The sequence below is a fragment of the Podarcis tiliguerta genome, assembly GCF_965153285.1.
Source record: "Podarcis tiliguerta genome assembly, chromosome: 8".
NCBI classification, from domain to species: domain Eukaryota; kingdom Metazoa; phylum Chordata; class Lepidosauria; order Squamata; family Lacertidae; genus Podarcis; species Podarcis tiliguerta.
This window is the reverse complement of record NC_139541.1, coordinates 48,306,849-48,327,710: the sequence shown is the minus strand read 5'-3', so window position 1 is coordinate 48,327,710 and position 20,862 is coordinate 48,306,849. Positions and strand designations below refer to the sequence as shown.

Below are 20,862 nucleotides of genomic sequence, written 5' to 3'. Positions count from 1 at the left end.
ATTAAGATGCCAGAGACAGAACTGGGAACCTTATGCTACAAGCAGAATAACATGCTCTACTATTGAACTATTGCCTCTCATAAAATGCATTAGGGGGGTGTGCTCCTCCTGCAATTCAGACAGAACACTGCTTGGAAAGAACTCTAAATCACACGCAAGCCTATTTGGCTCCTGGGTTATCTAAATGTTACCGCAGCAGTTTGTGAAACAGGAACTGTGTGGAACAGGTACTGTGGAAAGCGCACTACAGTCAAGAGACTGTGGAATGGATTTGGGCATCTCTATGGAATCTGGAGAAAATATAAAATCCTCCAAGGACCAAGGAGGTCATGAGAAAAGTCTCATCTCATGCAAAACATGCCAAATCTCCCAAAATAGTACACACACCTCATTGGAGACACACATTTTTGTGCATTTTCTTCTTTATTTCAACACTATGATTCAAGAGCCTAAAACGCAAGTTTTTCCCTTTGTATTTCTGCATGTAGCACTGCAATCATAACTTACAAAAGGTTTAATACACAAAATGTACATGAAATTACAATACAAGGCTCTGTAAACATCTAGAATGTAACCTTTAGTCTTAAAATCATTATTGTCCCACATGGTTAAATATAAAACTTCAATTTGAATAGTCTCCAAACCTCTCAAGGAATGACATTCATTCTGTGTATCAAAAATAGAGTTTTCAAAGTTTTGTTTGCATACAAACAAAATTTGTCTTTTTTTCTTCTTCTTTAATCTTTGGTTTACAAAGGATGGCAGTTCCATTTCTCTGATGAAGAGTTTATTACAATGAGTGCCAGATTGTGGTCAAACTTTGGTAAAGCCAAAACTGCTTTTAGTAGCCCATATCAAATGGGCCATGTACTGCCTCCTCATTTGATTAACAAAAGCCTCCACTCTTTCTGCTGAGAGTTGTTATTGAATGCTTTCCATAATATGTTTTTTAAAAATTGGACATCAGCATAGAAAGCAATTGTGTAGATTTGGAGGCGGGAGAGGCTAGCAAGGTAGATGCCAAAGTGCCAGTCACAGGCGGCGGCTGCTGAAAATTGTAAGTTGCATAGTCCAATAGAAATCATGTGCTTTTATATCCACTACATTACACAAGATTAACAGTCTTTAAATCTATAGCATCACACAAGCAAAACATTAAAATAAAATTAAGACCCTTGCACTGAAGTGTTTACAAGGCAAATACAACCATTTTTAGTACCCAAAGTCTATGTTTTTGTTTTAAATAGGAAAGCAGTTCTACATCTACAGGCATCAAGGTATTTAAAGGCATCAGAAGATTTTGTGAACCATCCGCCAATTCCACAGCTGCAAAAATCTCAATTTGTTTCAGTAGCTTGCTTGCAAGGGGCTCCCCTGTGCAAGCCCTGCTGAAATGGAGAGAGGCTGTAATGGAACAGCTTTTGGTGGATTGCTCACTTAGTGCATAGCAACACGGGATTGTTTGGGTTCCCACATTTTAGGAAAAATATAAATTCAAAACTATTCAGGAGGACTTAGAGAGGGAAGAGGCTACACCACACACCACCAAGGAGCATAAAACCCCACGGTGTATTGAAAGCTCTGAAAACTTGAAATCTCCCTGCAACCACTGGTTACTAGAGACCCATTGCTACTTACGGAGTGAAAACTGTAATGCAGGAATTGTCACCAACTAGACATGAAAAGGCTAAGGCAATTTAAAAAGGAGTGAAGTACTACACATGTAACTAGCTGTACTTAAGCTTATTTTAAAGCTATTTAACTTATGTGAACAGAAGACAGACTCATTTGAAAGCAACACTACAGAGAAACTACCTTTTCCAAATGACAGTATCGCTCCTTTTGATTTCTAATATTTATATATGACAAGCTAGTAACAGTAGTCTAATAATATTACGTATCTCAAAAAGTTAATTAAAAGCAAATTTACTGGGGGAAAGGGATGAATTTAAGAGCTACTCCAATTTGACATCTACCTGATTAAAGCATTCAAGATAGCTGTTCATATGAAGGCCACTTCCTTCCCTCTTGAATTGTAAATTCTAACCCCCAAAATTGTATTTGCTTTGACTGTCAAGGTTAAATATATATATTCTAAACTTTAGGAATTTTGTAGAAGACAGGCATTATGTTTCCACTGAAGATAAGCAAAAACATCTGAATTTTATTTTACACTGAATGGTACACTGGCAGACCAAGTGACAAATCAGTCAGCAGAACATTGCCAGTTGGGGCTAATATCTGTAAGTGCCCTCTTGATAGCTAAAAGGAGACTTAAAGAAGACAAAGCTCTCTTCACAGGAGATGTGGGAAATTGATTAAAACGCATTGGGCCAGATTTCCAGAAAAGGATGGCCTGATTTGGATGGGCTCTTATGTTCTTTCTGCACATATATCCTGGGGATGCAGTTAAGACTTACAATGTTTTTACAACAGGCCAGGCCAGATTAATATTTACTTGATTGCTTTCTTAGCAATCTGGAGTCCCTCTTTCTTATTTGGCTAGTCAAAGCTGAATAAGCTGGATTTTCAATTTTTTAAAAGAACTCAATGTTCATACAAAAAGCAACATAAATATACTATCTAATGGGGATTCTGGGTCTTACATGTTTGGATTATGAATTCGTAATTGCCCATCTTGTATGAAATACTAACACAAAGTTGTGTCACTCTGATGTTTCAGCTCCAATCATGATTTTTTTTATTCAGGGTGGTCTGAAATTTCAAAATGTAGTGTAAACATGATTCCTTGATGGTGTGGGTTGCTGGAAGTACAACAGGAGTTGCAGAAGGGCAGTCCCCACTAATTTCAATAGCGCTTGGAGGAGAGAAACTCATGGTGGGTGTGCCCTGATGTCTGTTAACTACTAGAAAAAGCTGCCTGTTAAGAGCATGAGCGGCTAAACAGTTTTTCACTATTTATCAAAACCTGTTACATTTCCTTTACTACATACTGGGACTAATCAGATTTCTTGAAGGAGGAATCCCCATGAACATAAGTATCAAAATGTTATAAAGAAAATATTTTAAGAAACAAGTCTGAGTAACAAGAGATATAAATTGGATTTGTCTAGGGGTGGGGTGGGGGTGGGGAGACACACCATGGACTAAGTGAAAAACCCTACCTGAGGGATTTCAAGACAGTGTGGATAACCCGTACTTAAAACTATTCCAACCAAAAGGTTTCCTTATAGAGCATGGCTTTTTAGCATCCAAAAATCTTGGTTCTCTCCTTAAAAATTAGCATTTTATAAACTTTTCTGAACTAGAAAAACCTGTTTCACTTATAGGGGGGCCTGTGCTAGCAAGGGGTATAAAGTTATAAAAGTTAGATTTTGGAATGTCATTTTAATCCCAATATTTCCATGATGGAATGGTCTCTTTGCAGCCTACCAAGGATTTTCAATGTATAAAGAACAACAGACCTACATTTGGCTTTGCTTCCTAAAAGTCCAAAGAAAATGCTATTTTTTTATACGCAAGACTTCCAAGGCATTGGCTTAAGATGACAGGTACTTTTGTGCCTCTGGAAGATTTCATTATAAAAAAAAGTTCTCTTTCAAACAATATAAGCTTAAAGGCTCTTCAAAAAGACCCCCAAAAAGGTATACAAATTTATATTACAGTCCTAATATCTCTAAGGAAAAGCAGCATATGAAGATGTGTATTTTTAAAAAAGAATTCCCACATTCAGTACTGTGCATATTGAGAGCAAAACTATATTTCTCCATACAATTAAGCACTTAATATAAAAGTATTCTATTAAATGCACAAAACAAGCATAGCTCATTGGTATTTTTTCAGGGTTAAAGTATCTTGGGTTGCTTCTTTGTGTCCATTTTTACAAAGTAATTTTTACAGCATCCTAGGAAGCTAGAAGTGTAACCGTTTCCCCACCCTCCCAGAACAGCTATGCAAAGGATCCACTGTTCCAGATCATCAAGGCCACAAAGTCGGAAGCACAGTAAATCTAAGGAGGGGGATGAAGCATTACTCAAAGGAAAAGTGCGAAGTTTTCTGGATCACGAAGTCACAAGCTTAGTAGCTACTGAGCTCCATCTGATAGTCCTGTCTCCAGAGATGCAGAAGATGCATGCGAAGAATGGATAGCCACCCCTGCTCCATGGGACACCGAGATCTGTGACATATCTCTTCCTATGATTTCATTCACTGAAAGGAAAGAGAAAGGATTAATGTATTTGTTCAGTTTTCGTAAATATTGTTTTCTGAGTGGTACATTGACCAAACTCCATTCTGGATGATATTTATATAATTTCATATTAAACACAGTTAAAGCTGCACAGGTTTAAAAATCTCTTGAAAAGAACGTATGTAGGATGAAACAAAGCTTTTAAACAATACAAAGGGACTGGAGAGATCATGCTTTTTTGAAAGTTAGAATTTCAGATATTTCCTATCCCATTTTTCAAAGATTCACAGAGCAGTGTGATGTACTTTGCACACGAGTAGAGATCATTACGTCACATTTTCATGACTGAGTCATGCATTACAAAAATGTTCTGATGCATTCTGATGTGCCCTGCATCAAAGCAGTCTTTTTTTGTCTTTTGGTTGGAATATGGTTGTACCTTGGTTTGCGAACGCCTTGTGATTCGAACATTTTGGCTCCCGAACGCCACAAACCCAGAAGTGAGTGTTCCAGTTTGCGAATGTTCTTTAGAACCTGAATGTCTGGCGCACCTTCTGTGGCTTCCGGTTGGCTGCAGAAGCTGCATGCAACTGGAAGCAAGCTGTCTTCTTTAATTTTTGTTTATTTTTTGGCAATGGATGTGTAGGTGTAAACAATGCATGAATTCAGAAACTTATGCCATGTGATATGCCTTAATTTCTAAATAAGAGGAATGGAGTCATCTTATACAAAAGTCATACTTCAATCCTACTTCAATCCACTTCTGGTCCTGGGAGACAGAGGAGCAGGAGAGGTGGGGGCAGGAGGAGGAGGTGTCTAGCCAGTCCCTGACACTGAGACTGATGGGAGTGCAAAAACATATGGGGGGCCCTGCTTCAGACAACGTGTCTTGCACTTGCTAGCTTTCTCTTTTACAGCTAATGATTGTGCAAAACAAATATGCAACTCAGCAATACTCTCAATTGGCGGCAACCCCCCTCTCCAGCTACACTGCCAGATGTGTCAGTGGGCATCAGCCATCAGATGCAGAAGAGCACACAGTGAGGCACTCTGGAAAACAGAACTCTTAAAATAGATACAGACAATGCTCCAGTAGTCTAAGCTATGCTTGAGCTTCAATGGATTTGTTCTCAGCTGCAGCACGTGCTATCACATTCCCTACCCTAAAAGCTCTTCCCTGTCTACTTGTCATTGCTTCCAAGCAATTTTGGCAATACCTAGCAGTTCTGCTAAGATGCCTTCAAAGAGCCCCAAGGGCTAACAACCTCAAGTTTGTTTTTAAAAAGTAATGTTTGAATTTGTCAAGAACATGATTTAATACAGATTGATTCTCCTTGCAGTTCCTTTTCTATAGCGTAGTGGGCCCATGAAGTAATTATTTTCCATACTGCTTCTGAGTTAGTTAAATCACCTTGAAAATAAATAAATTTTGCAGCATTATCCTAGTCCTGTGCTCAAAGTCCCAACATGTCCAGAAACAGAGGAATTATTTTCTTCTTCCCAGTTTCTTTGAGAAACTTGCGATTTCATAGCAGCAACAGCTTAATTTTAAAATGTGGAAATGCAGAGTTAATGCTCATCACTAAAGGGAGAAATCAATGTTTTATGTATGGAGGTGGTATTGTTTGTCATATTATGCATTTTGTGTTTTTATCCTATAAACTGCTCTGTGATCCTCGACTAAAGGGTGGTAAATACATTTAATAAATTATAATAGTAGTAATATAAGTGCCTGTAAAAATTCACAGGCAGGACTGAGATTGGTGAAGAAGAAGATGACGAAGTCTCTTTTTCTCCCTCTATCATTACCCTTACTCCTGCCCCAGTTGGCCAGTATTTCGGGGCTGAGTTGGTCACTTTTCTTAGCCACACACTCTGCAGCCTGGCCAGGAAGTTGTTTTGGGACTACACACAAAGTCACTATGGGCAAAGAATTAAAGAAGCACAATGTTTAACAGTCTACAAACTTTAATAAAATTGAAAGTACTGAGGAATGTCACATGCAGAGCTTACAATAAATAATTAAATTTTGAATGGTTTGAATGTATGCTGGCAAAATCTTTCCATCATAACTGAAAATAATAATTCACTATGCCAAAGGTCCTCGGGTGGCTCAATGGGTCAGTGCATTTGGCGAGAAAGTTGGTGGTTTGAGCACACGTAGGGATGTAGCCAGGATTCCTGCATTGCATGGGGTTGGACTAGATGACCCTTGGGATGCCTTCCAATTACAGTTCTATGATTCTATTATTCTAAGAGACTTGGAACATACTGCCACAATTCTAAAGTTAGAAGCTGATTAGTTAACAAGTCAGTCTACTGGTAAGAGGACAGGGGACTACATGTATTGCACTTTTATTCTTTTAAATATGCGCTTTTGATGCTGATTCAAAATAATGCCTTAGTACAGAAATAAAATACAGTAAAATCCACTGTCAATCCTATCATATTACAAATGACAACACTGTCCTTATATGCACTGCAAGCTATTGAACACACTGCTGTTCAAGTCAATGGCTGCATCTGCATGTTTCTATTAAACATCAGAACACAGAGGAATAAACATTATTTGGAATTAGACTGCTTCTGCCTTCTAGAATTATACATAGTATCGTTCTTAACTCTGTGATAGCCAGACATTTACTGCTAAGTGTTCAGTTAATTTTTCTGTTGACAAAAGCATACTGAAATTGATTGCGGTGAGAACCAAGGTTATGTTTATGAAACAAAAAAGTGAACACAATCTGTTTCAAATTGTAATTAGATTAAAAACAAAGGTTATCTGCAAATATTCATTCCCTGTTCTCAAGGGTAAGTAAGGACCATAGTGGTAGAGCAACTAACTACTTTGAATGCAGAAAGTCCTAGATTCAATCCCTGGCATCTCCAGATAGAACTAGAAATGTCCCCTGACTGACCCTGTAGAGAGCTGCTGCCATTCAGTGTAGACAATACTGAGCTAGATGGGCCAATGGTCTGACACTGCGTAAGGCAGCTTCCTACATTCCACCCTGCATCCTCTTCACACAGTAACAGTTATGTACCACTATTATAGGACTACCTTCTTCTTATACCTCCTTCCCACCAATACTCCATCTGGTCTCTTGGCCTAGACAGTTTAAAATTATGAGCTTAAAATGTATCCAAAACATCGCAGCAGCTAAACCAGCTAGGGTTTTCTTACAGCCAGCAGCTAAAGGTTTCATAGTCTGCAGCACACACGTTTGCCACATTTATTCAATTTGGGGGGCTAACTGGAATATATTTCTGCACAGTTTCACATCTTTAGTTATTTAACACTTTATTCCTCTCTAAGACCATAAAAAGTTTCCCTAAGAGATCCACATTTGGCTTTGACTTTTCAGATGAATGTGGTTTGTATCCAACTAAGTGAAAATCAGTGGACTTAAGTTAGTAATGTTCACTGATTTCTGTACGGCCTAATAGGAGACAACCTAGACTAAATACTGGATAAACAACACAGGAGGTGTTAAAGTTCTATGCAAGTTACTGGTGTTTCTCTTCATTTGAGCCTTCAAATATTTGGCTTAAGTGACGTTTATTTTTAACAAATGCTTAGAACAGTGATGCCAAAACCGATAGCAATATTAAGAAAAAACTATGGCTTTTGACTGGAATCCTCCATATATTTACCAAGGAATAAGTGCCTTTAATATCTATTGGATTTATTCCTAAAAGCACTGTTAGAAGAGTTGCTGTATGCAAGGAAGGGGCCAGTAGTCCCTGAAAAAGGATATGGTGGCATTTCATCTGATAAAATTGTGCCAGTAGTAGAAGTATCAGGAAGAAGGAATTATGTGTTTCTTAATATTTTATGAGCTGTTGGGTTTATAGAATTACTCTCAATTTTATAAACTTCTAGGCAGTATGTATTTTATACAAGATACTCCAGAGTGGGGGAGAGCAAAAAAGGAATCCTGTTTACATGTAGCTTGAGAACTTGGCATTCTGGACTGCTTGATTACCTGCTGACCATTTGGAAATTATTTTGAGGCTGTATAGTTGTAAGCAGAACAGGTGACAAGTGACACTTGATAAAGTTGCTGGAACGATCTGCTTTGCCTTTTGATCTTTAAAGTAAGAGTCTATTGGCAAGCTGCATTAACCTATCTGCAAACCGTAGAACCTCTGCTCAGATGCAAGTGAATCACAATACAACTGAGTCATGAATGTGCCAGTAATCCTAGTTTAGAAATGACTAAAGTTTTGGATTTCAAGAAGTATAATTCTATGATCTAATATTTAAAAGCAAACAAACAAGATAAACTGTGGTATTTTTAAGTAAGTGGAATAGAAAACAAATGTTTCAGGGAAGAAAGGTATGAACTGTAGAAAGCAGATCCTTAGGTTATGTTGCTTCTGAATTAGGAACAGACAAGACTGCACCACCACATTTGGGTTCAAATGTGATAAAAACTCCAAACTAGTAAGAATGTGACAAATGACACGGCAAATAAACCTTAAATTTGAGAAGTACTAAAACTGTGCCCAGGCAACGCAAGAAGCAGAAGCGGATCACTCCATTAAGCTATTTATTGTAATTCCTCAGAATGATCAGTTATACTAGGTGGCCACCATATGAGTCCTCCAAATTTTTCATTTATGTACATTTGAAAAGGAGCTCCATTGTATCATTACTAATTACATGATATTCTGGAATTAAATGCTTTTGTTAGGAACTTATGACATCTCCATCTGAAACTCAAATTATTTTTCTATGCCCATAGGTTGGAACAGAGCTCCTGAAGAACAATTTTAATTTGGAAAGGTTATTACTGTATTGTGTAAAAGTTTTTCACTTGAAATTTAAGTAAATTTTGGGGGAACTTACTATCTTCTTATAAGTTCAAGACCCTAAACCTAATTTACACAGAAATGCCTGATTTTTAGAGTTCCAGGGAACAGTGCCGCTCCTGAACCCCAGAGCCTTTAAAACCAAGAATCTCAAGTTACAAGATGAGCAACTGGAGTCACACTTGAGCTACCTCAAAATGTCTTCTAGTCACCTAACCACCACCAGCAGGACAGCATCCAAAACATTTTAAGCCCACAACTTATGTGGCAGTTATGTTCAAGGGATTGCACCTAAAGCCAAAATCACATACTGTATAGTAACAAATATGGGTTCAATGGCAGGTAGGATTGCTAAAGTCTTTTTCCCTGGACACCAGCCACCTTCTTCCCCCCAAAAATACTTTTTTGCCAAGCACATAAAGCTGAATGTGCACAAGTTAAATGTGCGTAAGTAGCAGGCTTACTGTAATTGAAAAGGGGCGATTCATGTTACCCTCTTAATGAAGGTGGGCTTGTATTCATGTCATCTCAACTATTCTGAAATACCGAAGAGGGTGGGGACACAACACCAAAAGCAAAAGGCACAAAAACAAAATGGCAACAAAGAAAATTGAGACATTCAAAATGGTGCTTAAAATCTAACTTTATCAAATGATATGAAATACTGCAAAGCCCAACACATTTTGGATGAATTCTTCAGGACATGTAGGTTTTACTAATCACGCAACATCCCTTTCAAGTGGTATACCAAAAATACTGCTCATAGGGAAAGTGAAGTAATGAGCCTTCCTTATGTGCTCATAGGCTAGTTCCAAAGCAAACTCCTAAATACACAGCCTTATTCCTTGCTTTTCTAATCCACAGCTTTATGTAATGGGAGACACAACGGATAAGGAAGTGAAAGAAGATTAGCAAAAGGTCATCATAATCTGATACTGAACATAAATCAAGGTTAACATAACCTCAGACCAGTTAACAAAGATTGCATATTGTTACACTAAAACAGGAACATTTCATGGAAAAATTCTCAAGTATCTTGAAATCTTTTCAAAAGCTAAGTAACTGTGCTACTCATTCCACTATTCGGATTCTTTTATATAATTGTTTTTTTAAAAAATAAGAGAAATGTATGTAAATTTTCCAGGAGACTTGAGCATCCTTGACCAGTGGATGAAAGTTATCCACTTTGGACACTCAGTCAGTTGTCAAAAATTGTTTGTGCGTTGCAAATATTTAGGAGTCTCTTTTATGAATTATTTCTATGAACTATTTAAGAAGGATATTGACAAGCTGCACTGTATGCAGAGGAGGGTGACCAAGATGTTCAAGGGTCTGGAAACCAAGCCTTATGAGGCCTGGTTGAGGGAACTGAGTATGTTTAGCCTGGTAAAGATTGAGAGGAGATACAATAGTCATCTCCAAATATCTAAAGGGCTGTCACATGGAGCAAGCAATGCTTTCTTCAACTATCTGATTTGCATCCAAAGTATGACACAAAGTCATGTTTCGAGAGGCATTATTAAACTTCCTATAACATAGGATTATACCTACTAACAAACGCTAAAACATTAAATGACTTAAGAAGAGATGACTGTCCACCTAACCTAGAGGCTCTCTGTGCATAGAAAAGCACTGATATACATACAACTCACAAGAAAGCAGACTTCAACACACAAATGAAATGCTCAAGCACTCATTCCCCAGTTGCATACCTACAACCAATATTACGACAAACAGGAAAGCCAACAACCAGGTCATGTGTGTGTATCAGGCTCTCCAAATGTAATCCTTTATTATACTATTTTCCCCCCTTTTCTTTTTCAATATACTGCTTTTTTTAAAAGCAAAACCGCATTCAACCTTACACTTATAACATCACTTACCATCATCCAAAGTGATGTCTTGCAACCCTATCGTCTGAAAATTCAACTCTCGATCTTCAGGTTCAGGTTTAATGTTAACAGCTGATTCCTCTGGTGAAAATGGAGATGAGTCACATATGTTATGATGCATCAAAGATGAAGCTGCAGGAATTCCACCCAAGCCTGGGCTGTGTGCCTGTGGGGACTGTTGTCCAGAGTGACCAACAGCAGTTGGAGGAGGAGATGAAGCGGGTCCTGAGCTAGGAGTCTGGTAAGGCATAGGCTGCAATTGTGGAGAAGATGGCCCAGATCGTGGTGAATGGCCCAATGAATGAGAAGGTTTGGGGGATGGCGATGAAGTGTTACCTGGATTTGAAGAATGGTAAGTAACTTGCTGCAACTGTGTGGAAGGGTGTCCCAGGGACTGAGTCATTGTGGAAGAGACAGAACTTTGCAGAGGATTTGAACAATGGTATCCCATTGACTGCAAATGAGGTGACGATTGTCTTGATTGAGTTGGGTGGACTGAAGGATGCCCTCCTGTTGCAGCTGAAGTTGACACTGAAACTGGACTTGAAGAAAGATAGGGCATTGTTGGTAGAGATTGGCAGCTAAGGTTTATCAATGGAGGTACAGCTGCATCTTGTTGAAAGGAAATTGCATCATATCCTTGGCTGGAGGAAGCAGAGTTCATGGGAAGACCAGTCTGTCCATTAAACATAACATTAGATTGCATAGGCTGGTAGGAAGGCCTCGCAGAAGGTGCTGATGTTACCTGAAAAGATGGGTGGACTACAGCTGGAGACAAAACATGATGCTCTTCACCTGGACTAATGCTTCTATTCTGGATGTGTGGCAACTGAGATACTGGTGAGGATGCCATGGATGTGTACGTCTGCTGAACTGGGCATACAAGGCTCCTAGGTGAAGTAGAAAGTAAACTATCATGCGAGAGCCCTGGATCTGGTGAAGGCAGCTGAGTTTGGAGAGAAGAGAGTCCTTTAACACCTGTACAACGAGTCAAGGACAACGATGGAACTGAAGACAAATCCATTTCATCTCTGTTCTCTTGCTTTAGTACAACTGTGAAATAAGAAAACCAACTATTTACTAAATTCAGATAAAATGACGGACATCAGAACTTGGTCACAGAAGATGCAACCTTATCCCAAGTCAGTACAAGGCCATGCATATCGCCATATAGTGTTACCTTGGTTTACGAACAGTCATGCTTATGAACTATTCAGTTTATGAATGCAGCAAAACCGGAAGTAGTGTTCCGGTTTGCGAACTTTACCTCGGTCTATGAACGGAAGCCGAACGGTGGAAGGGCCCCCAGCGGCGGGAGGCCTCATTAGGGAAAGCGTGCCTTGGTTTAAGAATGGATTTGGTTTAAAAACAGACTTCAGGAACGGGTTAAGTTTGTAAACTGAGGTACCACCGTATAATCGATCCTGACTAAAAGAAGCCATGTGAGTATCATGCAGATGTCATTCCCAGCCACGGTAAGCAATATATATCTTTATTAAGGTACATGTTAGAGATTGCATGCACAAGGTCCCATATTCAAGATGGAATCTATGCCACACTTAACTATAATAGAATTAATTGTGCTGTTAGAAGTCAGAAAGAAAAGCCTGGAACCTGAACTGCTACCAACTGCAAGAACCAGAAAATATTGTGCCCTCCTCTCCTTGGCTATAATCACCCACATATATCTAACTCTGCTGTCTCTGTATAGATTTTAATTGTAAGCTGCTTTGAGAGTCAATCTTTGCTGAAAGTAGTGAATGAAATATACACAACTATTGATCATATAGGTTTATATTACCTAAAGATTTCCACATTATAAGCAATGGAAATTGTGAAAAATGAATAACTTTTTACAAGCACTTTATGCAAAATTTAAAAAGCTGAGACCCATTTCAGTATGCAAAATCAACATTCAGTGTAGGAAGCATTATTTTTGAATCAGTCTGACTGTCATTTTATGGCATAGCTTGTTTATTTTACATAAATGGTCATGATAATATGGATAAATTTTGCTTTCAAAATTAATAATCTCTGTGTGTAGTGAGATAGCATAATTTTACAAAATGTGTGTACCATTACTATTGTTTTAGACATCTTGATATGTTTAACTCAAGACAGTAATACTATATACATCTGAGTAAGTTGTATATGGTTGGTTTGAGAGAGATTGTCAAGAGTGGGAGAGATGTGTATTAAAAGTGAAAATACTGTATTTTCCACCCAGCATTGACATTCACATTTATTCTGCATTTTGAAGGGCTTTTCCTATTTCTAACCTTCAAGCTCAAAAGGTAAACGGTTTCTCCCCTGATCTTGGGTCAAGAGCTACAATTAATGCTTTCAAAATACCGCTGGATGCACTTCTCAACCTTTTATCAGCTGCCAAGAATTACAGTGTTGTACAAAACATCAAGATCCAATTTAGGCGCTTTAATAGCCATAGCCAAATATAATTGCAAAAATAATTTTTAAAAAACAGGTACCCCAAATCCAGGTTAAGTGCTATTGAAATTTGAAACAAAGAACATTTTGAATTTCACCCTTGATTTATACTAGAAAGAAGGTATGTATGTACCTGGAGTGTAAGTAAAACGCTGAGACTGACTTTTTTTCCTCTTGCCATTGCAAACATAGAACTGCACCTGGACAGTAGCTGTAACTGTTTTGTTGTGGTATGGAGGAACTTCAAGGACAATTGTAGCCTGAATGAAAAACAAATGAAATTTGCATATTAAAAGCAAGAGCAAACATCTTCCCCTAAATAAGCCTCGTCCTCTCCAAGATCAGCTGGCAAAGCATATGCTTTCTCCCCTAAAGTACTGTACTATATGTTAGGCTACCAAGCAGAGCATCTTTTTTACAGAATGGCCATCGCTGGGAAAGTTCAATAGGCCACCTCCCCATCTCTCCACTCCCTTTCTTTTGTATCCTTAAAAGTCACAGAAAATCTAACTGTGATTTTAAATTTCTTATAAAGCAGTTCCTTGATGCAGGACAAATATCATATTAATGTTTTAATTATGTAAAGTATATTCCAGAATTTTCATTTGCTAACCAAACATCTATACTACTGGACATGTCAGTGGCACATAAATTCAACTTCTTAGACATGGCTGGGTTCTCTGTGGCTAAAAGGTAGATAAAGGACTTTTGCTATATTTGCTGTAGTATGTTGGAAATCTATTATCCCCTTTTTTCTTCTTCACACCATTTTGGCTCCTTTTACATCCCAAGCCCCTGGGCTCAACTCCTTTCCACTACTCCAACGCCTATTTTTAGTCTTTTCCACCTCCTCTGTTTTAATATCTTTTTTTCTTCTTGTTTCCAGATAGTACTCTAGAAAGAAACCTTTTTAATATTAATCTGGCCTGTCCTCGATATAGCTTCAGGAGCTCTTTCAAACCCAGAACTCAGTTCTCAAACATATTAAGCAGCAATAAGATTATGTGGGTGCCTTTCCCCCTCATTATTGATACAGCTCTTTGGCCTACATGATCAATGTAGACAATACAGAGCTGGCAGGCAGTATCTCTCTAGGGTTTCATAATGGAATTTTTCTCATCCCCCACCTGAAGGTGCCATAGACTGAAAGCTGCACTCTTTTGCACACAAAGCATGACTACCACTGAGATAAGCCCTTCCTGAGCAACCATAATAGTCACAGCACTCAATGGAGGAAAGGCTCTGCATCAGAAATTCTGAATTCCAGGTAGGGTCTGCCACCTTTCAGTGAAGTCCTTGCAGAAAGAACATAAAACTTCCTCTTACTGGCCAATTCTGGTCTAACTGCCATGCTCAAAGCCAACTCCTAGAAAAACTAGCTAGCTCCTACATTCTGCAAACATTTTTTGCACCCCTACTGATATGTAAACACCCATGAAGTAGATCAGTTATACTTAAACATTTAACCTTTCTGCTAAAATGAGAAAATTTATGGCTACCCACATTGTGCTCAAGTGTCTGCCAAGCTGCTTACAAGGCTACAGTACATTTAAAAATAATTCCCCACGTTTAAAAGAAAGCTCACCTCTTGACTCCTTTCTCTAATTATTTTTCCTTCCACCTCCCACTGGGGCCTTCCATCTATCAAGAGAAAGATTTTAGTTGAAGTATCAAATTACTGAAAAAAAGCAATCTAATAATTAATGATAGACAAAACACAGACTGTAAAAATCCTTCATGCTAGTTTTCCTTTAAAAATCCAAAGGTATCTCAACGCACAAGATCCCCAACATTTGAGTTATGCATAGTACTGACACAGAATTGCCTTGATTTAACTGCTAGCAAAGAGCCCAGAAAGATGAATACTGTATAGAAAAGGTAGGTATCAAAGAGGAATCTGAAATAGGGGAGAGAAGGAAATTGTTGTTTTGGCACATTCATACTTAATTCATAACTAGTGGCTGCTGCAATTGCAGAATAGCTTGCATAAAAAAGGAGTGCAAAGAGAGGCTATACTTGGAGGTGGGGAGACTTAAGGCTCCTTCACCTGCTGAAAGAATAGCAAACCAGGTTAAAAATCGCTGGGAAAGTAAGAAGCAGCACCTTGGTAAGGGAAAACTCTGCAATAATTCTAAGCAGCTAAAGCTTAGAATGTGCAGAAACAGTGGCTGTTGCTCTACACGAGTTTCTAATGTCACTTCTGATGAGAAATGTTGTAGGGTGTGTTGAATTTTTCAATTCCCAAAATGAGGGCTGATGAAAAGTTGTAATATGATTTGAGAAGTCAAAAGATATTTTGGTTAAATTAATATAATTTAGGTTTTTTGGGTAAATAACTACATAATATTGACTTTTACATTTTTGTAGAATTTTGTGGAATAATCTTAAACTTGTGTTATTAAACAAATTGTGAAAAAATGTTGGGAAATTGCATTAAAATCATTAAAAATGATTGCCAAGTACTTGCAGTTATATTATATATTGCTAGTAGCTCTGTTATTTATATATTTAAAACATTCTATATTAAATTGCATACTACAATTACAAACATGCATGCACACACACACACACATATATATAATTCACTAATGTTGTGCTATATACTCACCTTGCCCCTTTTCAAGAAATATTATTTTTGATTCTGGAAGGAAATTCGATCCAGTAACAACCATTTCATGGCCTCCATTTACTGAGCAACTGTTGATGTTGTATTTCTCTATCTGAGGAAGTTCTTGAGCCGATCTCTGAGCTTTGTGAAAAAGATGTACAAATATAAATAAGCATGCTAGAATTATAGCTTAAGAGGTTAAGGTGACCAAAGCCTGTATTTACCATTTAAAACAGTGTGCATCATTTAAACATAATTATTATCGTAAATAGGTGCTGGTAATCATGCAGTGTTCATTTTCCTAAAGGAGAGGAAAACAAGTTTTTCTTATCCATATATCATTATCACTAAGCTGGTTTCCAAGTCAACTATGCCCCTTCTATGAAAGGAAAAGGCTAAATTAGAACAAATTTTATATAAATCTGCTATGAGGCACAATTTAAGCTATTAAAATGGGTGGAAAATCCCATGTTGAAAACAATGCTACATGACTCAAATAATGTTTTTCAAAAGAAATTGTGGTTCAAAAGCGTTTATATCAAAATGCAAGTTATTTTGTGAGGGTATGCATCAGATTTGGACAAATTCCAAATCAAAAACTGAAGTGGGACATATTCAGAGCTTTTATTAGCTGAAGGGGAATCGTCAGAAATGCTGCAAACACAAGTGGGGACCTCTAAACAGATTTAGGGGAATGTGACTGTTAAAAAAACTGCAGTAGATCTCCAAAAATGGAAACACTTCTCCCTAAGCTTGCCATTTAAGGGAGAAGAAGAGCTCTTTAGCTTCCAACCAGAGGGATTTTCCAGGGCTCTCAAATCAACTTTTGGGAATGGATGTTAAAGTAACATATCACCTTGTTCTTGTCTATTATGTAGTCTTTCCTAGTTCTGTTAGGGGTGTTTCCTTGGAAATGCTAGACATTTGAATCCCTCTGTCTCTGTACCATCTCCCCACAATCCACTCCTGTTAATCAGCTTTCTGATTTTTGGTGCCAATACAGCAGAACACAAACCAGAAGTTTCCCCATCTCCCGCTACACTCATTTATCATAACTCCCTAGCCCCTACACCCAAACTTCTGAAATTGTGCAGTTTGCTTTCCTAGAGTATTTGATGCATGCCATTTTTATAATAAAATTGTTTCCCACAAAACTGCAAATCCCATTTAGATCTCCTACCAATATTAACTTTTAAAGGAGCCCAACACAAAACCAAAACCCTGGATCTATTTGACAGTAATTTGGCAGTCTTTATCCATTCAAGTAATGTTATGCATGTAAATTACATCTAATTTTATACCAGTATTTCCTTCCAGCTAGAAGCCCCACACAGCTAATAATAAGGCAATAATATATATTGCCATGCTAAATTCAGAATTCTAATATTATGTATTTCTATAACTATCAATATGGATCTAGCCCAGGCTTCCTCAACCTCGGCCCTCCAGATGTTTTGAGATGACAATTCCCAGCATCCCTGACCACTGGTCTGGCTAGCTAGGGATCATGGGAGTTGTAGGCCAAAAACATCTGGAGGGCCGAGGATGAGGAAGCCTGATCTAGCCAATTAATCCAACGAAGGCAAAAACTCAACACAACAAAATAATAACTTAAAAATGAGTACAAATTAGCATCAGAAGGGGATGAATCCAGCATGAAATCAGTTTTTATTTTATTAAGTGTACTCAATGAGGAACACAACACAAAGAAGAGAAAACTTACAGCATTCAACAGGTATTGAAGCAGCTTGAAGGGACAAGACTTTTCCATTAGGCTGTGGGATGTGAACTCGAAACACAAGCCGCACTCTTGTATTCTTCCTTCCAATATCTGTCTCCCCTTTACGAAGTTCTATGTCAGAATTGCGGAGTTTCAAAATACCTGCACAGTCAATGCTATGGGAGACAGAGAGTTGAATGAAAATGTGCATGTCAGGTGTTTCTTTTTATATAATTCAAGTATGCATATTTTATAGTTACTCATATTTTCCTTCTTGCTGTTTGAATGCTTGTCAGACATGAAACCAACATCCATGCACATTGTTCTTTACTAGCTTATGTTGGAATACAGTCTCAATACTCTACCCCAGTACCATTAACAAATGCAGAAACAAAGAATGATATTTAAAATGGCAGGAGTCACCCTTAGAAGCAACCGCAGCTGTGCCACACAAAGAAACAAAACAATCTCTTATTTTTCCATGAAATGATCATTTTGAAATGGCAAACTATGCATATAATAAAATGTGGAAGAAACTGGATACTTTTTTAAATTTGCAAAACACTAAACAGGCAAAGTATTACACCACAGGTATATGGTAGAAGTAGACAAACTATCCAACACTAAGGTCCACTCTGAAAATGTAGGAGTTGGAAGAACCTTGGGTGACTATTCCTATAGTTAACATATGCCAATGAAATTCTCGTGAGTAATGCTCATGAAAATTGCACATGCCAGACTACAGCTGGTGGCTAGGGTGCACTTGTTACAAGCCTCATTCAGCAACTGTTACCTTCATGTATCACATTTCTTCCATCTGAACTAATAAATCTTGAGGGTTAGATTAAGCTCAAATTCACCAAGTCAGTTCGAATACAACATTCCTATCCCTCCAAACCACATGGTGAAGGCTCATGGACTCTTTCTTTATCCCACATACTCTCTTCCTAGTTTGAGCAAACCATAGTCTACTGTTGCACCCAAACTATGACTTGTGCAAAGGAGGAAGGGAAGGAGGATATCTGAGTGTATGAGGGGAGGGAATGCACATGCCTAACCTGCCAAAACATGGGTTTGGAGATCAAAACATTACATCTGAGCCAATCTATTTTAACATTCCTATTTGGTCAGATCTTAGTATCTTGCTAAGTCCATTTTGCATGGACTAGAAACATTTGTTTTGTTTGAAAAAAACTTTCAATTTTTGTAAATCGCTCTGAGGTTTTTTACAATTGAGCTGTGTATATTTAAAAAAAAAATTTCTGGAATCAATATGAATCATACAGAAATTGTAGAGGCATGGGGAGTGAAAGAGAACAAACAGCTATCCTGAATATGCTTACAGGCTAATAAAAATTACTTAAAAATTCTAATATGCAAATACAAAAAAGTAAGTGAATAGGTTATTATCTAGCCAATGTATTTATGATCCACCTTCTACATGTGTCAAGATGATTTACACCCATAAAAATCCAGATATAGTTTAAAAAACAATCCAAAATGTAACTTGAAGACACCTGTCGTAGGGACAGCTACACCCAAAAAATCCTGCTTCACGTTACTGTAAAAAAGATTTCTCATTCATTTCATGTAAAATACAGTAGCAGCCGCAACAACTTTAAACTACTGCAAGAAACTGGTAATCTTTCATTTGAGAGAAACACTATATAGCAGAAAACATTTCAGTGTGTCATTTACAGGTTAGGAAAACGCATCCATAATAAATCTTGTATCAATCTGGAGAATACTTTCTTTAAAATGAAGCGACTGTTGAGAAGCCATCATTAGAAGATAGCACACATTTCCTAAGAGGTTTGTAACATCACCTCCCTAAATATGGCTGGGAAACCTGGAATGCAATATGTTGATCTGCTTGAACGTATCTTTTGACGTACCTGGCTGACATATTGTTTTCAGGAAGAAGTGGAATTTCCAAGACCTTTGTGCTTGCAATAATTATCTCTTGACTAGCAGTAGCAACTGTTTTACCCGTGATTCTATGCACTTGGTAGAAGGCATGTGGCCGTAGATAACGATCATCCGCTGTCCCAATGAACATCTGTAGGTTTACTGGCTTTTCACTATAACCCAGGAGCTAATAAAAAAGAAAAAAAGATAACTTCTGAATCCCGGTTTTGTAAAAGAAATTGCCTTTGCCCAAATACTAAAAAACAGATGTTAATGCATTAGGACTGTAAGTCATACATAAATACATTTACTTACATGAGTCCAAATAATTTAAAAGGCATGATTATGGAGTCCACTGGTTTCGAATCTGTCTCAAGGTATACATTTTTGTAGCTGTACCTACTTAAAAAACTTTAATTATGAATTCTACTACCAACACTTAAAATAGTTCCCATACATTCATTGCAATCTTTGTAACTCATGAATAATAATAATAATTTATTATGTATACCCCACCCATCTGGCTGAGTTTTCCCAGCTACCCTGGGCAGCTCTCAACAGAAAATTAAAAATACGGTAAAACATCAAACATTAAAAACATCCCTAAACAGGGCTGCCTTCAGATGTCTTCTAAAAGTCAGATACTTTTTTATTTCCTTGACATCTGATAGGAGGGCGTTCCACAGAGTGGGCGCCACTACCTTAAAGGCCCTCTGCCTGGTTCCATGTAACCTCACTTCTCACAGTGAGGGAACCACCAGAAGGCCCTCAGAGCTGGACCTCAGTGAAGGAATTACAGTACTTTAAATATAACTTTACTGCTGAACAGAAATGACAGCAGCTTACTTAAACCCAACTAGTGACTTGACTTCCTGGCTCATCAAGAAATGTATCAAATACAATCAAAATTCACAATCACTCCCTACAATAACTCCCCATTGTGTTGTGGGGAACATAATCACTGTATCCCAGGAATAAGAGATGAGACATCACCTGACAAGGCTGCTAGTCTGGCTCACCTATTAAGCATTCAGAAAGCTATATACAGGTGCCAAATGAGGGTTAAACAAGAGGGGGTGCTCTTCACCAGCTTAAATTTCACCTAGATTCTACACCAAAGTGATGGGCGGGACAGGCAGAGAGAGATACTACTTGGCAGGAAAGTTGCCCATGTTAATTGGCCCCAATAAGGTAAATACAGCATTTTGACATTTATGAACCAGCATGGCCTTACTACTGCCGGGTTTTCTACAAACTCCAACAGCTGTTGGGGACACAATGTTATAAACTAGGATATTTTAAGGAAGCAGCAATGTGCTGTATC

The 20,862-nt window shown here is 37.9% G+C and overlaps 1 protein-coding gene across 1 annotated transcript in view; it reads right to left on the bottom strand.

Annotated features, from left to right (window-relative positions):
* Positions 1–404: 404 nt before the first annotated feature.
* The window catches only part of NFATC3 (nuclear factor of activated T cells 3), a 50,682-nt gene continuing 30,224 nt past the window's right edge, over positions 405–20,862 (bottom strand). The window contains exons 4-10 of the mRNA XM_083452612.1: positions 19,526–19,725; positions 17,634–17,806; positions 15,911–16,051; positions 14,888–14,943; positions 13,436–13,562; positions 10,849–11,910; positions 405–4,170 (exon numbers count right to left, since the gene is read on the bottom strand). Coding sequence (XP_083308738.1) covers positions 4,046–4,170; positions 10,849–11,910; positions 13,436–13,562; positions 14,888–14,943; positions 15,911–16,051; positions 17,634–17,806; positions 19,526–19,725 — 1,884 coding nt within the window. The 3' untranslated portion in view covers positions 405–4,045. The remainder of the gene's footprint in view (positions 4,171–10,848; positions 11,911–13,435; positions 13,563–14,887; positions 14,944–15,910; positions 16,052–17,633; positions 17,807–19,525; positions 19,726–20,862) is intronic.